At 45.6% G+C, this 17,251-nt stretch overlaps 1 protein-coding gene across 2 annotated transcripts; it reads left to right on the forward strand.

Annotated features, from left to right (window-relative positions):
- Positions 1 to 9,055: 9,055 nt before the first annotated feature.
- On the forward strand, positions 9,056 to 11,029 carry LOC128636107 (heat shock 70 kDa protein-like). 2 transcript variants are annotated; one of them, XM_053689171.1, is made up of 2 exons: positions 9,086 to 10,949; positions 10,992 to 11,029. In XM_053689171.1, the coding sequence occupies exons 1-2, from the start codon at positions 9,086 to 9,088 to the stop codon at positions 11,027 to 11,029; spliced, it is 1,902 nt and encodes a 633-aa protein (XP_053545146.1). The 2 variants fall into 2 exon arrangements, with proteins under 2 accessions (XP_053545147.1, XP_053545146.1); XM_053689172.1 differs by having other exon boundaries at positions 9,056 to 11,029.
- The last annotated feature ends 6,222 nt before the right edge of the window (positions 11,030 to 17,251 follow it).

Consider the following 17,251-nt stretch of genomic DNA (forward strand, 5'->3'; position numbering starts at 1 on the left):
AGAAATGGGAGAGAACAATAGAGAGAGGAGGGGGGAGGGAAGAGCACTATAGAGAGAGGAGGGGAGAGAGGGAAGACAACTATAGAGAGAGGAGGAGAGAGAGGGAAGAAAACTATAGAGAGAGGAGGGGAGAGAGGGAAGAGAATAGAGAGAGGAGGGAGAGAGGGAAGAGAACAATAGAGAGAGGAGGAAAAAGGGGAAGAGAACAATAGAGAGTGGAGGGGAGAGAGGGAAGAGAACAATAGAGATAGAAGAGAGAGAGGGAAGAGAACTATAGAGATAGAGAGGAGGGGAGAGAGACCTATAGAGAGAGGAAGGAGAGAGGGAAGAGAACTATAGAGAGAGGAGGGTAGAAGGAAGAGAACTATAAAGAGAGGAGGGGAGAGGGGGAAGAGAACAATAGATAGAGTTGGGAAGAGATGGAAGAGAACAATAGAGAGAGGAGGGGAGAGCGAAAGAGAACTATAAAGAGAGGAGGGGGAAGGAAACAATAGAGAGAGGAGGAGAGAGGGAAGGGAACAATAGAGAGAGGAGGGAGAGAGGGGAAGAGAACAAGAGAAAGAGGAGGGGGAGAGGGAAGAGAACTACAGATTGAGGAGGGAGAGAGGGAAGAGAACAATAGAGAGAGGGAAGAGAGCAATAGAGAGAGGATGGGAGAGAGGGAAGAGAACTATAGAGAGAGGAGGGGAGAGAACAGAGAGATGAGGGAAGAGAGAGGGAAGAGAACAATAGAGAGAGGATGGGAGAGAGGGAAGAGAACTATGGAGAGAGGAGGGGAGAGAACTATAGAGAAAGAGGAGGGGAGAGAGGGAAGAGAATAATAGGGAGAGGAAGGGAGAGATGGAAGAGAACAAAAGAGAGAGGAGGGAGAGAGGGAAAAGAACAATAGAGAGAGGAGGGAGAGAGGGAAAAGAACAATAGAGAGAGGAGGGAGAGAGGGAAAAGAGACTGAGTTAAAGAGGGGGAGAGAGATAGCAGACATAGTAATGACCAAGAAGAAAACAGGGGGAAATGAGGAAGGGGAGGGTGGGAATATATAGGACAAAGAGAGGAGGAGACTGTGTGAAAGCGAGAGAGGGAAGAGGACAATAGAGAGAGGAGGGAAGAGAATAATAAAGAGAGGAGGGGAGAGAACAATAGAGAGGAGGAGAGAGAACAATAGAGAGAGGAGGGGAGAGAACAATATAGAAGAGGGAAGAGAGCAATAGAGAGAGGAGGGGAGAGAATAATAAAGAGAGGAGGGAGAGAACAATAGAGAGAGGAGGAGAGAGAATAATAGAGAGAGGAGGGGAGAGAACAATAGAGAGAGGAGGGGAGAGAACAATAGAGAAAGAAGGAGAGAGGTAAGAGAACAAAAGAGAGAGGAGTAGAGAGAACAATAGAGAGGAGGGGAGAGAACAATAGAGAAAGAAGGAGAGAGCGAAGAGAACAAAAGAGAGAGGAGAGGAGAGAACAATAGAAAGAGGAGGGGAGAGAACAATAGAGATAAGAGGGGAGAGAAATGAGAGAGGAAGGAAGAGAGGGAAGAGAACAACAGAGAGAGGAGGGGAGAGGGGAAGAAAACAATGGAGAGAGGGAAGAGAACAAAAGAGAAAGGAGGGGGAAGAACAATAGAGAGAGGAGGGAGAGAGGGAAGAGAACAACAGAGAGAGGAGAGAGAGAGGGAAGAGAACAATAGAGAGAGGAGGGGAGAGAGGGAAGAGAGCAATAGAGAGAGGAGGGGAGAGAACAATAGAGAGAGAAGGGAAGAGAACAATAGAGAGGGGGAGGGGAGAGACTAATAGAGAGAGGAGGGAGAGAGGGAATATAACAATAGAGAGAGAGGAGGGAGAGAGGGAAGAGAAAAATAGAGAGAGGAGGGAGAGAGGGAAGAGAACAATAGAGAGAGGAGGGGAGAGAGGAAAGAGAACAATAGAGAGAGGAGGGGAGAGGGAAGATAACTATAGAGAGAGGAGGGGAGAGAGGAAAGAGAACAATAGAGAGAGGAGGGAAGAGGACTAGAGAGAGAGAGAGAGCAGGGGAGAGGGAAGAGAACTATAGAGAGAGGAGAAGAGAGAAGGAAGAGAACAATAGATTGAGGAGAGAAAAGAGAACAATAGAGAGAGGAGAGGAAAGGGAAGAGAACAATAGAGAGAGGAGGGGAGAGAGGGAAGAGAACAATAGAGAGAGGAGGGGAGAGATGGAAGACAACTATAGAGAGAGGAGGGGAGAGAGGGAAGAAAACTATAGAGAGAGGAGGGGAGAGAGGGAAGAGAACAATAGAGAGAGGAGGGAGAGAGGGAAGAGAACAATAGAGAGAGGAGGAAAAAGGGGAAGAGAACAATAGAGAGTGGAGGGGAGAGAGGGAAGAGAACGATAGAGATAGAAGAGAGAGAGGGAAGAGAACTATAGATATAGAAGAGAGAGAGGAAAGAGAACTAGAGATAGAGAGGAGAGGAAAGAAAACTAAAGAGAGAGGAGAGGAGAGAGACCTATAGAGAGAGGAAGGAGAGAGGGAAGAGAACTATAGAGAGAGGAGGGGAGAAGGAAGAGAACTATAAAGAGAGGAGGGGAGAGGGGAAAGAGAACAATAGATAGAGGAGGGAAGAGATGGAAGAGAACAATAGAGAGAGGAGGGGAGAGGGAAAGAGAACTATAAAGAGAGGAGGGGAGAGGGGGAAGGAAACAATAGAGAGGAGGAGAGAGGGAAGGGAACAATAGAGAGAGGAGGGAGAGAAGGGAAGAGAACAAGAGAGAGAGGAGGGGCAGAGGGAAGAAAACTATAGAGTGAGGAGGGAGAGAGGGAAGAGAGAGGGAAGACAGAGGATAGGAGAGAGGGAAGAGAATTATAGAGAGCGGAGGGGAGAGAACAGAGAGATGAGGGAAGAGAACAATAGAGAGAGGAGGGAGAGAGGGAAGAGAACAATTGAGAGAGGAAAGAGAGAGGGAAGAGAACAATAGAGAGAGGATGGGAGAGAGGGAAGAGAACTATGGAGAGAGGAGGGGAGAGAACTATAGAGAAAGAGGAGGGGAGAGAGGGAAGAGAACAATAGGGAGAGGAAGGGAGAGATGGAAGAGAACAAAAGAGAGGGATAGGAGAGAGAGAAGAGAATTATAGAGAGTGGAGGGGAGAGAACAGAGAGATGAGAGAAGAGAACAATAGAGAGAGGAGGGAGAGAGGGAAGGGAACAATTGAGAGAGGAAAGAGAGAGGGAAGAGAACAATAGAGAGAGGAGGGGAGAAAGGGGAGAGAACAATAGAGAGAGGAGGGGGGGAGGGAAGAGCACTATAGAGAGAGGAGGGGAGAGAGGGAAGACAACTATAGAGAGAGGAGGAGAGAGAGGGAAGAAAACTATAGAGAGAGGAGGGGAGAGAGGGAAGGGAATAGAGAGAGGAGGGAGAGAGGGAAGAGAACAATAGAGAGAGGAGGAAAAAGGGGAAGAGAACAATAGAGAGTGGAGGGGAGAGAGGGAAGAGAACAATAGAGATAGAAGAGAGAGAGGGAAGAGAACTATAGAGATAGAGAGGAGGGGAGAGGAAAGAAAACTAAAGAGAGAGGAGAGGAGAGAGACCTATAGAGAGAGGAAGGAGAGAGGGAAGAGAACTATAGAGAGAGGAGGGTAGAAGGAAGAGAACTATAAAGAGAGGAGGGGAGAGGGGGAAGAGAACAATAGATAGAGGAGGGAAGAGATGGAAGAGAACAATAGAGAGAGGAGGGGAGAGGGAAAGAGAACTATAAAGAGAGGAGGGGGAAGGAAACAATAGAGAGAGGAGGAGAGAGGGAAGGGAACAATAGAGAGAGGAGGGAGAGAGGGGAAGAGAACAAGAGAAAGAGGAGGGGGAGAGGGAAGAGAACTACAGATTGAGGAGGGAGAGAGGGAAGAGAACAATAGAGAGAGGGAAGAGAGCAATAGAGAGAGGATGGGAGAGAGGGAAGAGAACTATAGAGAGAGGAGGGGAGAGAACAGAGAGATGAGGGAAGAGAGAGGGAAGAGAACAATAGAGAGAGGATGGGAGAGAGGGAAGAGAACTATGGAGAGAGGAGGGGAGAGAACTATAGAGAAAGAGGAGGGGAGAGAGGGAAGAGAACAATAGGGAGAGGAAGGGAGAGATGGAAGAGAACAAAAGAGAGAGGAGGGAGAGAGGGAAAAGAACAATAGAGAGAGGAGGGAGAGAGGGAAAAGAACAATAGAGAGAGGAGGGAGAGAGGGAAAAGAGACTGAGTTAAAGAGGGGGAGAGAGATAGCAGACATAGTAATGACCAAGAAGAAAACAGGGGGAAATGAGGAAGGGGAGGGTGGGAATATATAGGACAAAGAGAGGAGGAGACTGTGTGAAAGCGAGAGAGGGAAGAGGACAATAGAGAGAGGAGGGAAGAGAATAATAAAGAGAGGAGGGGAGAGAACAATAGAGAGGAGGAGAGAGAACAATAGAGAGAGGAGGGGAGAGAACAATATAGAAGAGGGAAGAGAGCAATAGAGAGAGGAGGGGAGAGAATAATAAAGAGAAGAGGGAGAGAACAATAGAGAGAGGAGGAGAGAGAACAATAGAGAGAGGAGGGGAGAGAACAATAGAGAGAGGAGGGGAGAGAACAATAGAGAAAGAAGGAGAGAGGTAAGAGAACAAAAGAGAGAGGAGTAGAGAGAACAATAGAGAGGAGGGGAGAGAACAATAGAGAAAGAAGGAGAGAGCGAAGAGAACAAAAGAGAGAGGAGAGGAGAGAACAATAGAAAGAGGAGGGGAGAGAACAATAGAGATAAGAGGGGAGAGAAATGAGAGAGGAAGGAAGAGAGGGAAGAGAACAACAGAGAGAGGAGGCGAGAGGGGAAGAAAACAATGGAGAGAGGGAAGAGAACAAAAGAGAAAGGAGGGGGAAGAACAATAGAGAGAGGAGGGAGAGAGGGAAGAGAACAACAGAGAGAGGAGAGAGAGAGGGAAGAGAACAATAGAGAGAGGAGGGGAGAGAGGGAAGAGAGCAATAGAGAGAGGAGGGGAGAGAACAATAGAGAGAGAAGGGAAGAGAACAATAGAGAGGGGGAGGGGAGAGACTAATAGAGAGAGGAGGGAGAGAGGGAATATAACAATAGAGAGAGAGGAGGGAGAGAGGGAAGAGAAAAATAGAGAGAGGAGGGAGAGAGGGAAGAGAACAATAGAGAGAGGAGGGGAGAGAGGAAAGAGAACAATAGAGAGAGGAGGGGAGAGGGAAGATAACTATAGAGAGAGGAGGGGAGAGAGGAAAGAGAACAATAGAGAGAGGAGGGAAGAGGACTAGAGAGAGAGAGAGAGCAGGGGAGAAGGAAGAGAACTATAGAGAGAGGAGAAGAGAGAAGGAAGAGAACAATAGAGTGAGGAGAGAAAAGAGAACAATAGAGAGAGGAGAGGAAAGGGAAGAGAACAATAGAGAGAGGAGGGGAGAGAGGGAAGAGAACAATAGAGAGAGGAGGGGAGAGAGGGAAGACAACTATAGAGAGAGGAGGGGAGAGAGGGAAGAAAACTATAGAGAGAGGAGGGGAGAGAGGGAAGAGAACAATAGAGAGAGGAGGGAGAGAGGGAAGAGAACAATAGAGAGAGGAGGAAAAAGGGGAAGAGAACAATAGAGAGTGGAGGGGAGAGAGGGAAGAGAACGATAGAGATAGAAGAGAGAGAGGGAAGAGAACTATAGAGATAGAAGAGAGAGAGGGAAGAGAACTAGAGATAGAGAGGAGGGGAGAGGAAAGAAAACTAAAGAGAGAGGAGAGGAGAGAGACCTATAGAGAGAGGAAGGAGAGAGGGAAGAGAACTATAGAGAGAGGAGGGGAGAAGGAAGAGAACTATAAAGAGAGGAGGGGAGAGGGGGAAGAGAACAATAGATAGAGGAGGGAAGAGATGGAAGAGAACAATAGAGAGAGGAGGGGAGAGGGAAAGAGAACTATAAAGAGAGGAGGGGAGAGGGGGAAGGAAACAATAGAGAGGAGGAGAGAGGGAAGGGAACAATAGAGAGAGGAGGGAGAGAAGGGAAGAGAACAAGAGAGAGAGGAGGGGCAGAGGGAAGAAAACTATAGAGTGAGGAGGGAGAGAGGGAAGAGAGAGGGAAGACAGAGGATAGGAGAGAGGGAAGAGAATTATAGAGAGCGGAGGGGAGAGAACAGAGAGATGAGGGAAGAGAACAATAGAGAGAGGAGGGAGAGAGGGAAGAGAACAATTGAGAGAGGAAAGAGAGAGGGAAGAGAACAATAGAGAGAGGATGGGAGAGAGGGAAGAGAACTATGGAGAGAGGAGGGGAGAGAACTATAGAGAAAGAGGAGGGGAGAGAGGGAAGAGAACAATAGGGAGAGGAAGGGAGAGATGGAAGAGAACAAAAGAGAGAGATAGGAGAGAGGGAAGAGAATTATAGAGAGTGGAGGGGAGAGAACAGAGAGATGAGGGAAGAGAACAATAGAGAGAGGAGGGAGAGAGGGAAGGGAACAATTGAGAGAGGAAAGAGAGAGGGAAGAGAACAATAGAGAGAGGATGGGAGAGAGGAAAGAGAACTATGGAGAGAGGAGGGGAGAGAACTATAGAGAAAGAGGAGGGAGAGAGGGAAAAGAACAATAGAGAGAGGAGGGAGAGAGGGAAGATAACTATGGAGAGAGGAGGGGAGAGAACTATAGAGAAAGAGGAGGGGAGAGATGGAAGAGAACAATAGGGAGAGGAAGTGAGAGATGGAAGAGAACAAAAGAGAGAGGAGGGAGAGAGGGAAAAGAACAATAGAGAGAGGAGGGAGAGAGTGAAGAAAACTAAAGAGAGAGAGGGGAGAGGAAAGAGAACTATAGAGAGGAGGGGAGAGGAAAGAAAACTATAGAGAGAGGAGGGGAGAGGAAAGAGAACTATAGAGAGAGAGGAGGGAGAGAGGGAAGATAATTATAGAAAGAGATGAGGGGAGAGAGGGAAGAGAACAATAGAAAGAGGAGGAGAGAGGGAAGAGAACAATAGAGAGAGGAGGGGAGAGGAGGAGAACAATAGAGAGAGGAGGTGAGAGGGAAGAGAACTATAGAGAGAGGAGGGGAGAGAGGGAAGAGAACAATACAGAGAGGAGGGGAAGAGAACTATAGAGAGTGGTTACCAAGAAGAAAACGAGGGGGGGGGGGGTGAGGAGGGGGAGAGAGGGAACATATAGGACAAAGAGAGGAGGAGACTATGTGAAAGCGAGAGAGGGAAGAGAACAATAGAGAGAGGAGGGGAGAGAAGGAAAAAAACAATAGAGAGAAGAGGAGAGAGGGAAGAGAACAATAGAGAGAGGAGGGTAAAGAGGGAAGAGAACAATAGAGAGATATGGGGAGAAAGGGAAGAAAAAATAGAAAGAGGAGGGAGAGAGGGAAGAGAACTAAAGAGAGAGAGAGGGTAGAGGAAAGAGAACTATAGAGAGAAAGGAGGGGGAGAAGAAAGAGAACTATAGAGAGAGGAGGGGAGAGAGGGAAGAGAACAATAGACAGAGGAGGCGAGAGAGGGAAGATAGTAATAGAGAGAGGAGGGGAGAGAGGGAAGAGAACTATAGAGAGAGGAGGGGAGAGGGGAAGAGAACTATAGAGAGAGGAGGGGAGAGAGGGAAGAGAACAATAGAGAGAGGAGGGGAGAGGGAAGAGAACTATAGAGAGAGAAGGGGAGAGAGGGAAGAGAACAATAGAGGAGGGAAGAGAACAATAGAAAAAGGAGGGGAGAGAGGCAAGAGAACTATAGAGAGAGGAAGAGAACATTATAAAAAGGGGGGAGAGAGGGAAGAGAACTATAGAGAAAGGGAAGACAACAATATAGTGAGGAGGAGAGATGGAAGAGAACAATAGAAAAAGGTGGGGAGGGAATAGAAGAAAAGAGAGAAGATAAGAGAACAATAGAAAAAGGAGGGGAGAGAGGCAAGAGAACTATAAGAGAGAGGAAGAGAACAATATAAAAAGGGGGGAGAGAACTATAGAGAAAGGGAAGACAACAATATAGTGAGGAGGAGAGATGGAATAGAACAATAGAAAAAGGAGGGGAGGGAATAGAAGAGAGAAGATAAGAGAACAATAGAGGGTGAGAGGGAAAAGAAGGAAGATAGAACGCTAGAGGAGGACAGAGGAGAAAGAGGAAAGAAATGAGAGTGATAAGGAAACTGAAGAGAAGATAGAGACGATGAGAGTAAAAGGAAAGAGAGAGAAGGAAAAAGAGAGTGGGGAGGAGAGTTAGATAGGATAGAGTGAGACTCAGTAAAAGAAAAAGATGAGAAGACAGAAAAGTGAGAGAAAAGAGACAGGAAGGAGGGAGAAGTGAAGAGAGTGACAATGAGAGTGTAAGGGGAGAAAAGAGAAGAATAAGAGAGACCAGAGTGATGTAAAGAATGTGAATAGGGGAAACCGACAGAAGACTAAGAGGAAAGAGAGAGAAGTAAAAGAGAGTGAAGAGAAAGGAGAAGAGTGAGACAATAAAATGAGCACAGAGAGTGTAACAGTATGTGCGCTGCACTCTATAGTATCTCACATGTGCTAGAACCTTTAGTTAAGTAAACAACAGATACAATACACAGTATACTGTTTATGTATTAAACACAAACATCTGTAATTACAGCTCAGAAAGTTTCTTCTGTAGAATTAGCCTGTGAAGCCACGCCCTTTCACGATGATTGACAAGTGCAGCACACTTCCACTTAGCTAGAAGACTCGCGAAAATTCTTTAGACCGGTGACGTCACAAGCATTATTAAGCTGTTGATTGGACAACTCTGACAGACACCGGGAAACATCGCGAATGTTCTCATGGATCTAGTCGCTGATTGGATAAGGTGCGGAGAAAGCGCCTGAATGTTCTGGACGTTGCTAGGTTACACCCGATAGCTTGGTAAGGACCGCTGTGTGATTGGCGGAGGTAGCTGTGACGTTAAGGTGCCCGTGGAATATAAATAAATGCTGTTTACAAGCGAGTGTACAGTACTGAAAACAGCTGATCGTGATAACGAGCTAATAGGTACAGCACAGACCCGCTACTTATTACAGGACACAGCAGGGAAGAGCCGCTCGTTATTACAGGACACAGCAGGGAAGAGCCGCTACAGACCCACTAAACTTCCTGACACCGCATAGAAGTCTGTCACAACTGAAGCTCTCAGATATAACACAATGTCAGCCAAAGGAGTCGCCATCGGCATTGACCTGGGCACCACCTATTCCTGTGTGGGTGTTTTCCAGCATGGGAAAGTGGAGATCATCGCTAATGACCAGGGGAACCGCACCACCCCCAGCTACGTGGCTTTTACAGACACAGAGAGACTGATTGGAGACGCTGCCAAGAACCAAGTGGCCCTGAACCCACAGAACACCGTCTTTGATGCTAAAAGGCTGATAGGCAGAAAGTATAATGAGCCCATAGTGCAGTCTGACATGAAGCACTGGCCCTTCCAGGTGGTGAGTGATGGGGGGAAGCCTAAAGTCAAGGTAGAGTACAAGGGAGAAGAGAAGACTTTTTCCCCTGAAGAGATCTCCTCTATGGTGCTGCTCAAGATGAAGGATACAGCAGAAGCTTACCTTGGCCACCCTGTCACCAATGCTGTGGTTACTGTACCAGCCTACTTTAATGACTCTCAGCGACAGGCCACTAAGGATGCTGGTGTTATTGCTGGACTGAATGTGCTAAGAATCATTAATGAGCCTACAGCAGCTGCTATTGCATATGGACTGGACAAGACATCCCGTGGTGAGCGAAATGTTCTGATCTTTGACCTAGGAGGCGGCACATTTGATGTCTCCATCCTCACCATAGATGATGGCATATTTGAGGTCAAGGCTACAGCTGGAGACACCCATCTTGGAGGAGAAGACTTTGACAACCGCATGGTAAACCACTTTGTGGAAGAATTTAAGAGGAAGCATAAGAAGGACATAAGCCAAAACAAGAGAGCACTGAGGAGGTTGAGAACAGCCTGTGAGAGAGCCAAGCGCACCCTGTCCTCCAGCACTCAGGCCAGTATTGAAATTGACTCCTTGTTTGAGGGCATTGACTTCTACACCTCTATTACTAGAGCCCGCTTTGAAGAGTTGTGTTCTGATCTCTTCCGGAGTACTTTGGAACCAGTGGAGAAGGCCTTGAGAGATGCCAAGCTGGACAAGTCCCAGATCCATGATATTGTCCTAGTAGGAGGCTCCACTCGCATCCCTAAAGTACAGAAGCTGCTTCAAGACTTTTTTAATGGCAGAGAGCTAAACAAGAGCATTAATCCTGATGAGGCTGTGGCCTATGGTGCTGCTGTTCAGGCTGCCATTTTAATGGGAGATAAGTCTGAGAATGTACAGGACTTGCTTCTTCTGGATGTTGCCCCTCTTTCTCTAGGCTTGGAGACAGCTGGTGGGGTCATGACCGTCCTCATCAAGCGCAACACCACCATTCCCACCAAGCAGACTCAGATTTTCTCCACATATTCAGATAACCAACCTGGTGTCCTCATCCAAGTTTTTGAAGGTGAGAGAGCCATGACCAAAGATAACAACCTGCTGGGAAAGTTTGAACTTAGTGGCATACCCCCTGCTCCTAGAGGTGTGCCCCAAATTGAGGTCACCTTTGACATTGATGCCAACGGCATCCTCAATGTTTCAGCTATGGACAAGAGTTCAGGCAAACAGAACAAAATCACCATCACAAATGACAAGGGACGACTGAGCAAGGAAGAAATTGAGAATATGGTGCAAGAGGCAGAGAAGTATAAGGCTGATGATGAGGCCCAAAGAGAAAAGATTGCAGCTAAGAACTCCCTAGAGTCCTACGCTTTAAATATAAAGAGCATGGTGGATGATGACAATATTAAGGGGAAGATCAGTGAAGCTGACAAGAAGACCATCATTGAGAAGTGCAATCAGGTCATCTCATGGCTGGAAAACAACCAGCTAGCAGTTAAAGAGGAGTATACCCATCAGCAAAAAGAACTGGAGAAGGTGTGCAAACCAGTCATCACTAAATTGTACCAGGGTGCCATGCCAGGAAATATGCCAGGTAACATGCCAGGCTCCAGCTGTGGTGCCCAAGCTCGTCAAGGTACCAGCTCAGGCCCAACCATTGAAGAAGTAGATTAAAATGTTCTAGAAAAGACTATGTCCGAACCTTTTTAAAAAATGTAAAACTAATATTATTATAGCTTTACAGAACTGGTCTTGAAACAAATTAATTGTGGAAATAAATAAGGATTTTCTGTAACATGAATTTGCATTGACTTTCTAAAAATGTCTTCCAAATGTATATTGCCACAATGTTATAAATATGTTTAGATTATGAAACATTAGTGCAAATGTTTGTTCATGGACAGCTTGTTGGTATATTGTAATTGGGACCGTCTGATTGTGAATGTTTTATTTACTGTATTAGCAATGGCACTTTACTTTTTATGATGTGTTACTATACATTGTTCTTGATATTTTGAATTATGTTTTTATGAACATTGTTTGCAATATTGTAAATTGTGTTTTCTACGACAAATTTTTATATTTAAATAAACTACATAAAATTGTATTAATGTTGTTTCTCGTATTCGTTTGATAGTTTGTTAAAGGAACAGTAAAGTTATTTTGTATATATGTATCAGAAATTAATTACTTTATCCAAAAGATCTGCATACAAAACAGTGTTTTAAAAACCTGTGGTACTCCAGGGCTGATCTGGGTAAAAAAATTAGTTAATAGAGATTCAGCTAAACTAAATAGTCATTATATCCCAGATGGTGCAATATTTCTATAGTGTTTAATGGGTAATGTGCCAGGTAAAGTACTATAGTGAAATTTTACAGATAATTTGCCATGGTGAAATCTAACATAACCAAATGTGAATGGTTAAAGGGAGGGTCCGAAAATTAAATGAGTACAATTTTCTTCTGTCTGTGGGGTTTCAACCAAAATAATTTATATATTATAATAAAGGTTACCAAGGAAAAATGCTGTTATCAGCTTTTATTTGACGTACAGACCCACACAGGGCCATCTCTAAGGTTTGTTAGAGGAGGTAGATGTAAAACACTGCTATATAGATAAAGTAAATATATATATATATATACACACAGTATATATCAGCTTATTCTCTTACCTAAAAAGAAGTTTGTTTTAGATGGAAGCAAACTGAGGTAGGCAGAGACAAACAGAGGCAGAGACACATGCACACTGGCAGACAAACACAGAGACTACCCACAGAGGCAGAGACACATGCACACACTTGCGGACACATACACAAAGACAGAGGCAAACACAAAAGCAGGGATGCACACACATACAAATACACACACACAAGTAGAGATACACCCACACATCTGCAGTTATACACACACAAGAAGAGATATACACACATCTGCAGTTACACACACACACACAAGAAGAGATATACACACAAATACACACACACACACACAAGTAGAGATGGATACACACACATACAAATACACACAAGTAGAGATATACACACGCACACAAATACACAGACACAAGTAGAGATATACACACACACACAGGGATACACCCACACATCTGCAGGGATACACACACATACAAATACATATAGAGATACACACACATCTGCAGGGACACACACACATACAAATATACACACGCACACAAATATACACACACATAGAGATACACACATCTGCAGGGATATACACACATACAAATATACACACACACACACATAGAGATACACACACACATCTGCAGGGATACACACATACAAATATACACACACAAGTAGAGATATACACACACACACACGTGGAGATACACAAACACACACACACGTGGAGATACACACACACGTAGAGATACACACACATCTGCAGGGATACACACACATACAAATACACACACACAAGTAGAGATGGATACACACACATACAAATACACACAAGTAGAGATATACACACGCACACAAATACACAGACACAAGTAGAGATACACACACACACAGGGATACACCCACACATCTGCAGGGATATACACACATACAAAGACACACACACACACACACATAGAGATACACACACACACACATCTGCAGGGATACACACATACAAATATACACACACAAGTAGAGATACACCCACACATCTGCAGGGATACACACACACACACACACACGTAGAGATACACACACACAAATACACACACACACAAGTAGAAATATACACATACACAAATACAGACACATACCAAATAGGCAGGGATACAATGATGCTAGATGTCGGCAATAAAATGTAGGTTTGAAATGTTTAGGAAATAATGACTCCTGTGCTGCTAATGGCATTTTATATGGTGTCATTTTTCCCCTTATTATAATAACTGTGCAAACTAAAGTTATTTTCAAAATATGCTTGGTCTGCGGAAAAAACTAAGAATAATTTGCTTGGATACCTCACACAAAAAAAGTAGTAAATGCAATGTGTCCACTTTTTTAAGGTTTGTGTTTTGTTTACTTCATGTTTTTATCAGCATCAATATAATTGCTTCATTATTTTTGCTATTTCATACAATAGACAAACATGTAACAGATGAGAGGGTGTTTTGTAGACATTAGGGTAGGTGCGGAGAAAGAGGGAGGTAGGACAGAGATAAGTCAGAGAGAGGGGGCAATGCAGAGGAGAGTGATAGAGACAAGAAAGAAAAAAGAGAGAGGAAATGGAAGAGAAAAGGGAGAGGAGGGAAGAGGGAGGCAAATGGGATTCAAGAGGGGGAAGAGAAGCGTGAGAGGACAGCCGGAACAGAGACTGAAAAGAAAAGAAAGTGAGGGGCAAGGTGAGTGAGAAAGGGGAAAGAGACTGAGTTAAAGAGGGGGAGAGAGATAGCAGACATAGTAATGACCAAGAAGAAAATAGTGGGGGGGGGAATGAGGAAGGGGAGAGAGGGAATATATAGGACAAAGAGAGGAGGAGACTGTGTGAAAGCGAGAGAGGGAAGAGGACAATAGAGAGAGGAGGGAAGAGAATAATAAAGAGAGGAGGGGAGAGAACAAGAGAGAGGAGGAGAGAGAACAATAGAGAGGAGGGGAGAGAACAATAGAGAGGAGGGGAGAGAACAATAGAGAGAGGAGGGGAGAGAACAATAGAGAGGAGGGGAGAGAACAATAGAGAGGAGGGGAGAGAACAATAGAGAGAGGAGGGGAGAGAATAATAAAGAGAGGAGGAGAGAGAACAATAGAGAGACAAGGGAAGAGAACAATACAGAGAGGAGGGGAGAGAACAATAGAGAAAGAAGGAGAGAGGTAAGAGAACAAACGAGAGAGGAGGAGAGAGAACAATAGAGATAGGAAGGGAGAGAACAATAGAGAAAGAAGGAGAGAGGGAAGAGAGCAAAAGAGAGAGAGGAGAGAACAATAGAAAGAGGAGGGGAGAGAACAATAGAGATAAGAGTCGAGAGAAATGAGAGAGGAAGGAAGAGAGGGAAGAGAACAACAGAGAGAGGAGGGGAGATAACAATACAGAGAGGAGGGGAGAGAACAATAGAGATAAGAGTCGAGAGAAATGAGAGAGGAAGGAAGAGAGGGAAGAGAACAACAGAGAGAGGAGGGGAGAGAGGGGAGAGAACAATACAGAGAGGAGGGGAGAGAACAATAGAGATAAGAGGGGAGAGAATAGAGAGAGGAAGGGAGAGAGGGAAGAAAACAACAGAGAGGAGGGGAGAAAGGGGAGAGAACAATAGAGAGAGGAGAGGGGAAGAGAACAATAGAGAGGGGAGGAGAGAGGGAAGAGAACAATAGAGAAAGGAGGGGGAAGAACAATAGAGAGAGGAGGGAGAGAGGGAAGAGAACAACAGAGAGAGGAGGGAGAGAGGGAAGAGAACAATAGAGAGAGGAGGGGAGAGAGGGAAGAGAGCAATAGAGAGAGGAGGGGAGAGAACAATAGAGAGAGGGAAGAGAACAATAGAGAGAGAAGGGAAGAGAACAATAGAGAGGGGATGGGAGAGAATAATAGAGAGGAGGGAAGAGAGGGAATATAACAACAGAGAGAGAGGAGGGAGAGAAGGAAGATAACAATAGAGAGAGGAGGGAGAGAGGGAAGAGAACAATAGAGAGAGGAGGGGAGAGGGAAGATAACTATAGAGAGAGGAGGGGAGAGAGGAAAGAGAACAATAGAGAGAGGAGGGGAGAGGGAAGAGGACTAGAGAGAGAGAGGAGGGGAGAGGAAAGAGAACTATAGAGAGAGGAGAAGAGAGAAGGAAGAGAACAATAGAATGAGGAGGGGAGAGGAAAGAGAACAATAGAGAGAGGAAAGGGAAGAGAACAATAGAGAGAGGAGGGGAGAAAGGGGAGAGAACAATAGAGAGAGGAGGGGGGAGGGAAGAGCACTATAGAGAGATGAGGGGAGAGAGGGAAGACAACTATAGAGAGAGGAGGAGAGAGAGGGAAGAAAACTATAGAGAGAGGAGGGGAGAGAGGGAAGAGAATAGAGAGAGGAGGGAGAGAGGGAAGAGAACAATAGAGAGAGGAGGAAAAAGGGGAAGAGAACAATAGAGAGTGGAGGGGAGAGAGGGAAGAGAACAATAGAGATAGAAGAGAGAGAGGGAAGAGAACTAGAGATAGAGAGGAGGGGAGAGGAAAGAAAACTAAAGAGAGAGGAGAGGAGAGAGACCTATAGAGAGATGAAGGAGAGAGGGAAGAGAACTATAGAGAGAGGAGGGGAGAAGGAAGAGAACTATAAAGAGAGGAGGGGAGAGGGGGAAGAGAACAATAGATAGAGGAGGGAAGAGATGGAAGAGAACAATAGAGAGAGGAGGGGAGAGGGAAAGAGAACTATAAAGAGAGGAGGGGGAAGGAAACAATAAAGAGAGGAGGAGAGAGGGAAGGGAACAATAGAGAGAGGAGGGAGAGAGGGGAAGAGAACAAGAGAAAGAGGAGGGGGAGAGGGAAGAGAACTACAGATTGAGGAGGGAGAGAGGGAAGAGAACAATAGAGAGAGGGAAGAGAGCAATAGAGAGATGATGGGAGAGAGGGAAGAGAACTATAGAGAGAGGAGGGGAGAGAACAGAGAAATGAGGGAAGAGAGAGGGAAGAGAACAATAGAGAGAGGATGGGAGAGAGGGAAGAGAACTATGGAGAGAGGAGGGGAGAGAACTATAGAGAAAGAGGAGGGGAGAGAGGGAAGAGAACAATAGGGAGAGGAAGGGAGAGATGGAAGAGAACAAAAGAGAGAGGAGGGAGAGAGGGAAAAGAACAATAGAGAGAGGAGGGAGAGAGGGAAAAGAACAATAGAGAGAGGAGGGAGAGAGGGAAAAGAGACTGAGTTAAAGAGGGGGAGAGAGATAGCAGACATAGTAATGACCAAGAAGAAAACAGGGGGAAATGAGGAAGGGGAGGGTGGGAATATATAGGACAAAGAGAGGAGGAGACTGTGTGAAAGCGAGAGAGGGAAGAGGACAATAGAGAGAGGAGGGAAGAGAACAATAGAGAGAGGAGGGGAGAGAACAATATAGAAGAGGGAAGAGAGCAATAGAGAGAGGAGGGGAGAGAATAATAAAGAGAGGAGGGAGAGAACAATAGAGAGAGGAGGAGAGAGAACAATAGAGAGAGGAGGGGAGAGAACAATAGAGAGAGGAGGGGAGAGAACAATAGAGAAAGAAGGAGAGAGGTAAGAGAACAAAAGAGAGAGTAGGAGAGAGAACAATAGAGAGGAGGGGAGAGAACAATAGAGAAAGGAGAGAGCAAAGAGAACAAAAGAGAGAGGAGAGGAGAGAACAATAGAAAGAGGAGGGGAGAGAACAATAGAGATAAGAGGGGAGAGAAATGAGAGAGGAAGGAAGAGAGGGAAGAGAACAACAGAGAGAGGAGGGGAGAGGGGAAGAGAACAATGGAGAGAGGGAAGAGAACAATATAGAAAGGAGGGGGAAGAACAATAGAGAGAGGAGGGAGAGAGGGAAGAGAACAACAGAGAGAGGAGGGAAGAGAACAATAGAGAGAGGAGGGGAGAGAGGGAAGAGAGCAATAGAGAGAGGAGGGGAGAGAACAATAGAGAGAGAAGGGAAGAGAACAATAGAGAGGGGGAGGGGAGAGACTAATAGAGAGAGGAGGGAGAGAGGGAATATAACAATAGAGAGAGAGGAGGGAGAGAGGGAAGAGAAAAATAGAGAGAGGAGGGAGAGAGGGAAGAGAACAATAGAGAGAGGAGGGGAGGGAGGAAAGAGAACAATAGAGAGAGGAGGGGAGAGGGAAGATAACTATAGAGAGAGGAGGGGAGAGAGGAAAGAGAACAATAGAGAGAGGAGGGAAGAGGACTAGAGAGAGAGAGAGAGAGAGAGCAGGGGAGAGGGAAGAGAACTATAGAGAGAGGA

The sequence above is a fragment of the Bombina bombina genome, chromosome 7 (assembly GCF_027579735.1).
Source record: "Bombina bombina isolate aBomBom1 chromosome 7, aBomBom1.pri, whole genome shotgun sequence".
Classification (NCBI taxonomy): domain Eukaryota; kingdom Metazoa; phylum Chordata; class Amphibia; order Anura; family Bombinatoridae; genus Bombina; species Bombina bombina.

Coding starts and splice junctions, on each gene's coding strand:
- LOC128636107 (XM_053689172.1), top strand. CDS start 9,086: ATGTCAGCCAAAGGAGTCGCCATCGGCATTGACCTGGGCACCACCTAT.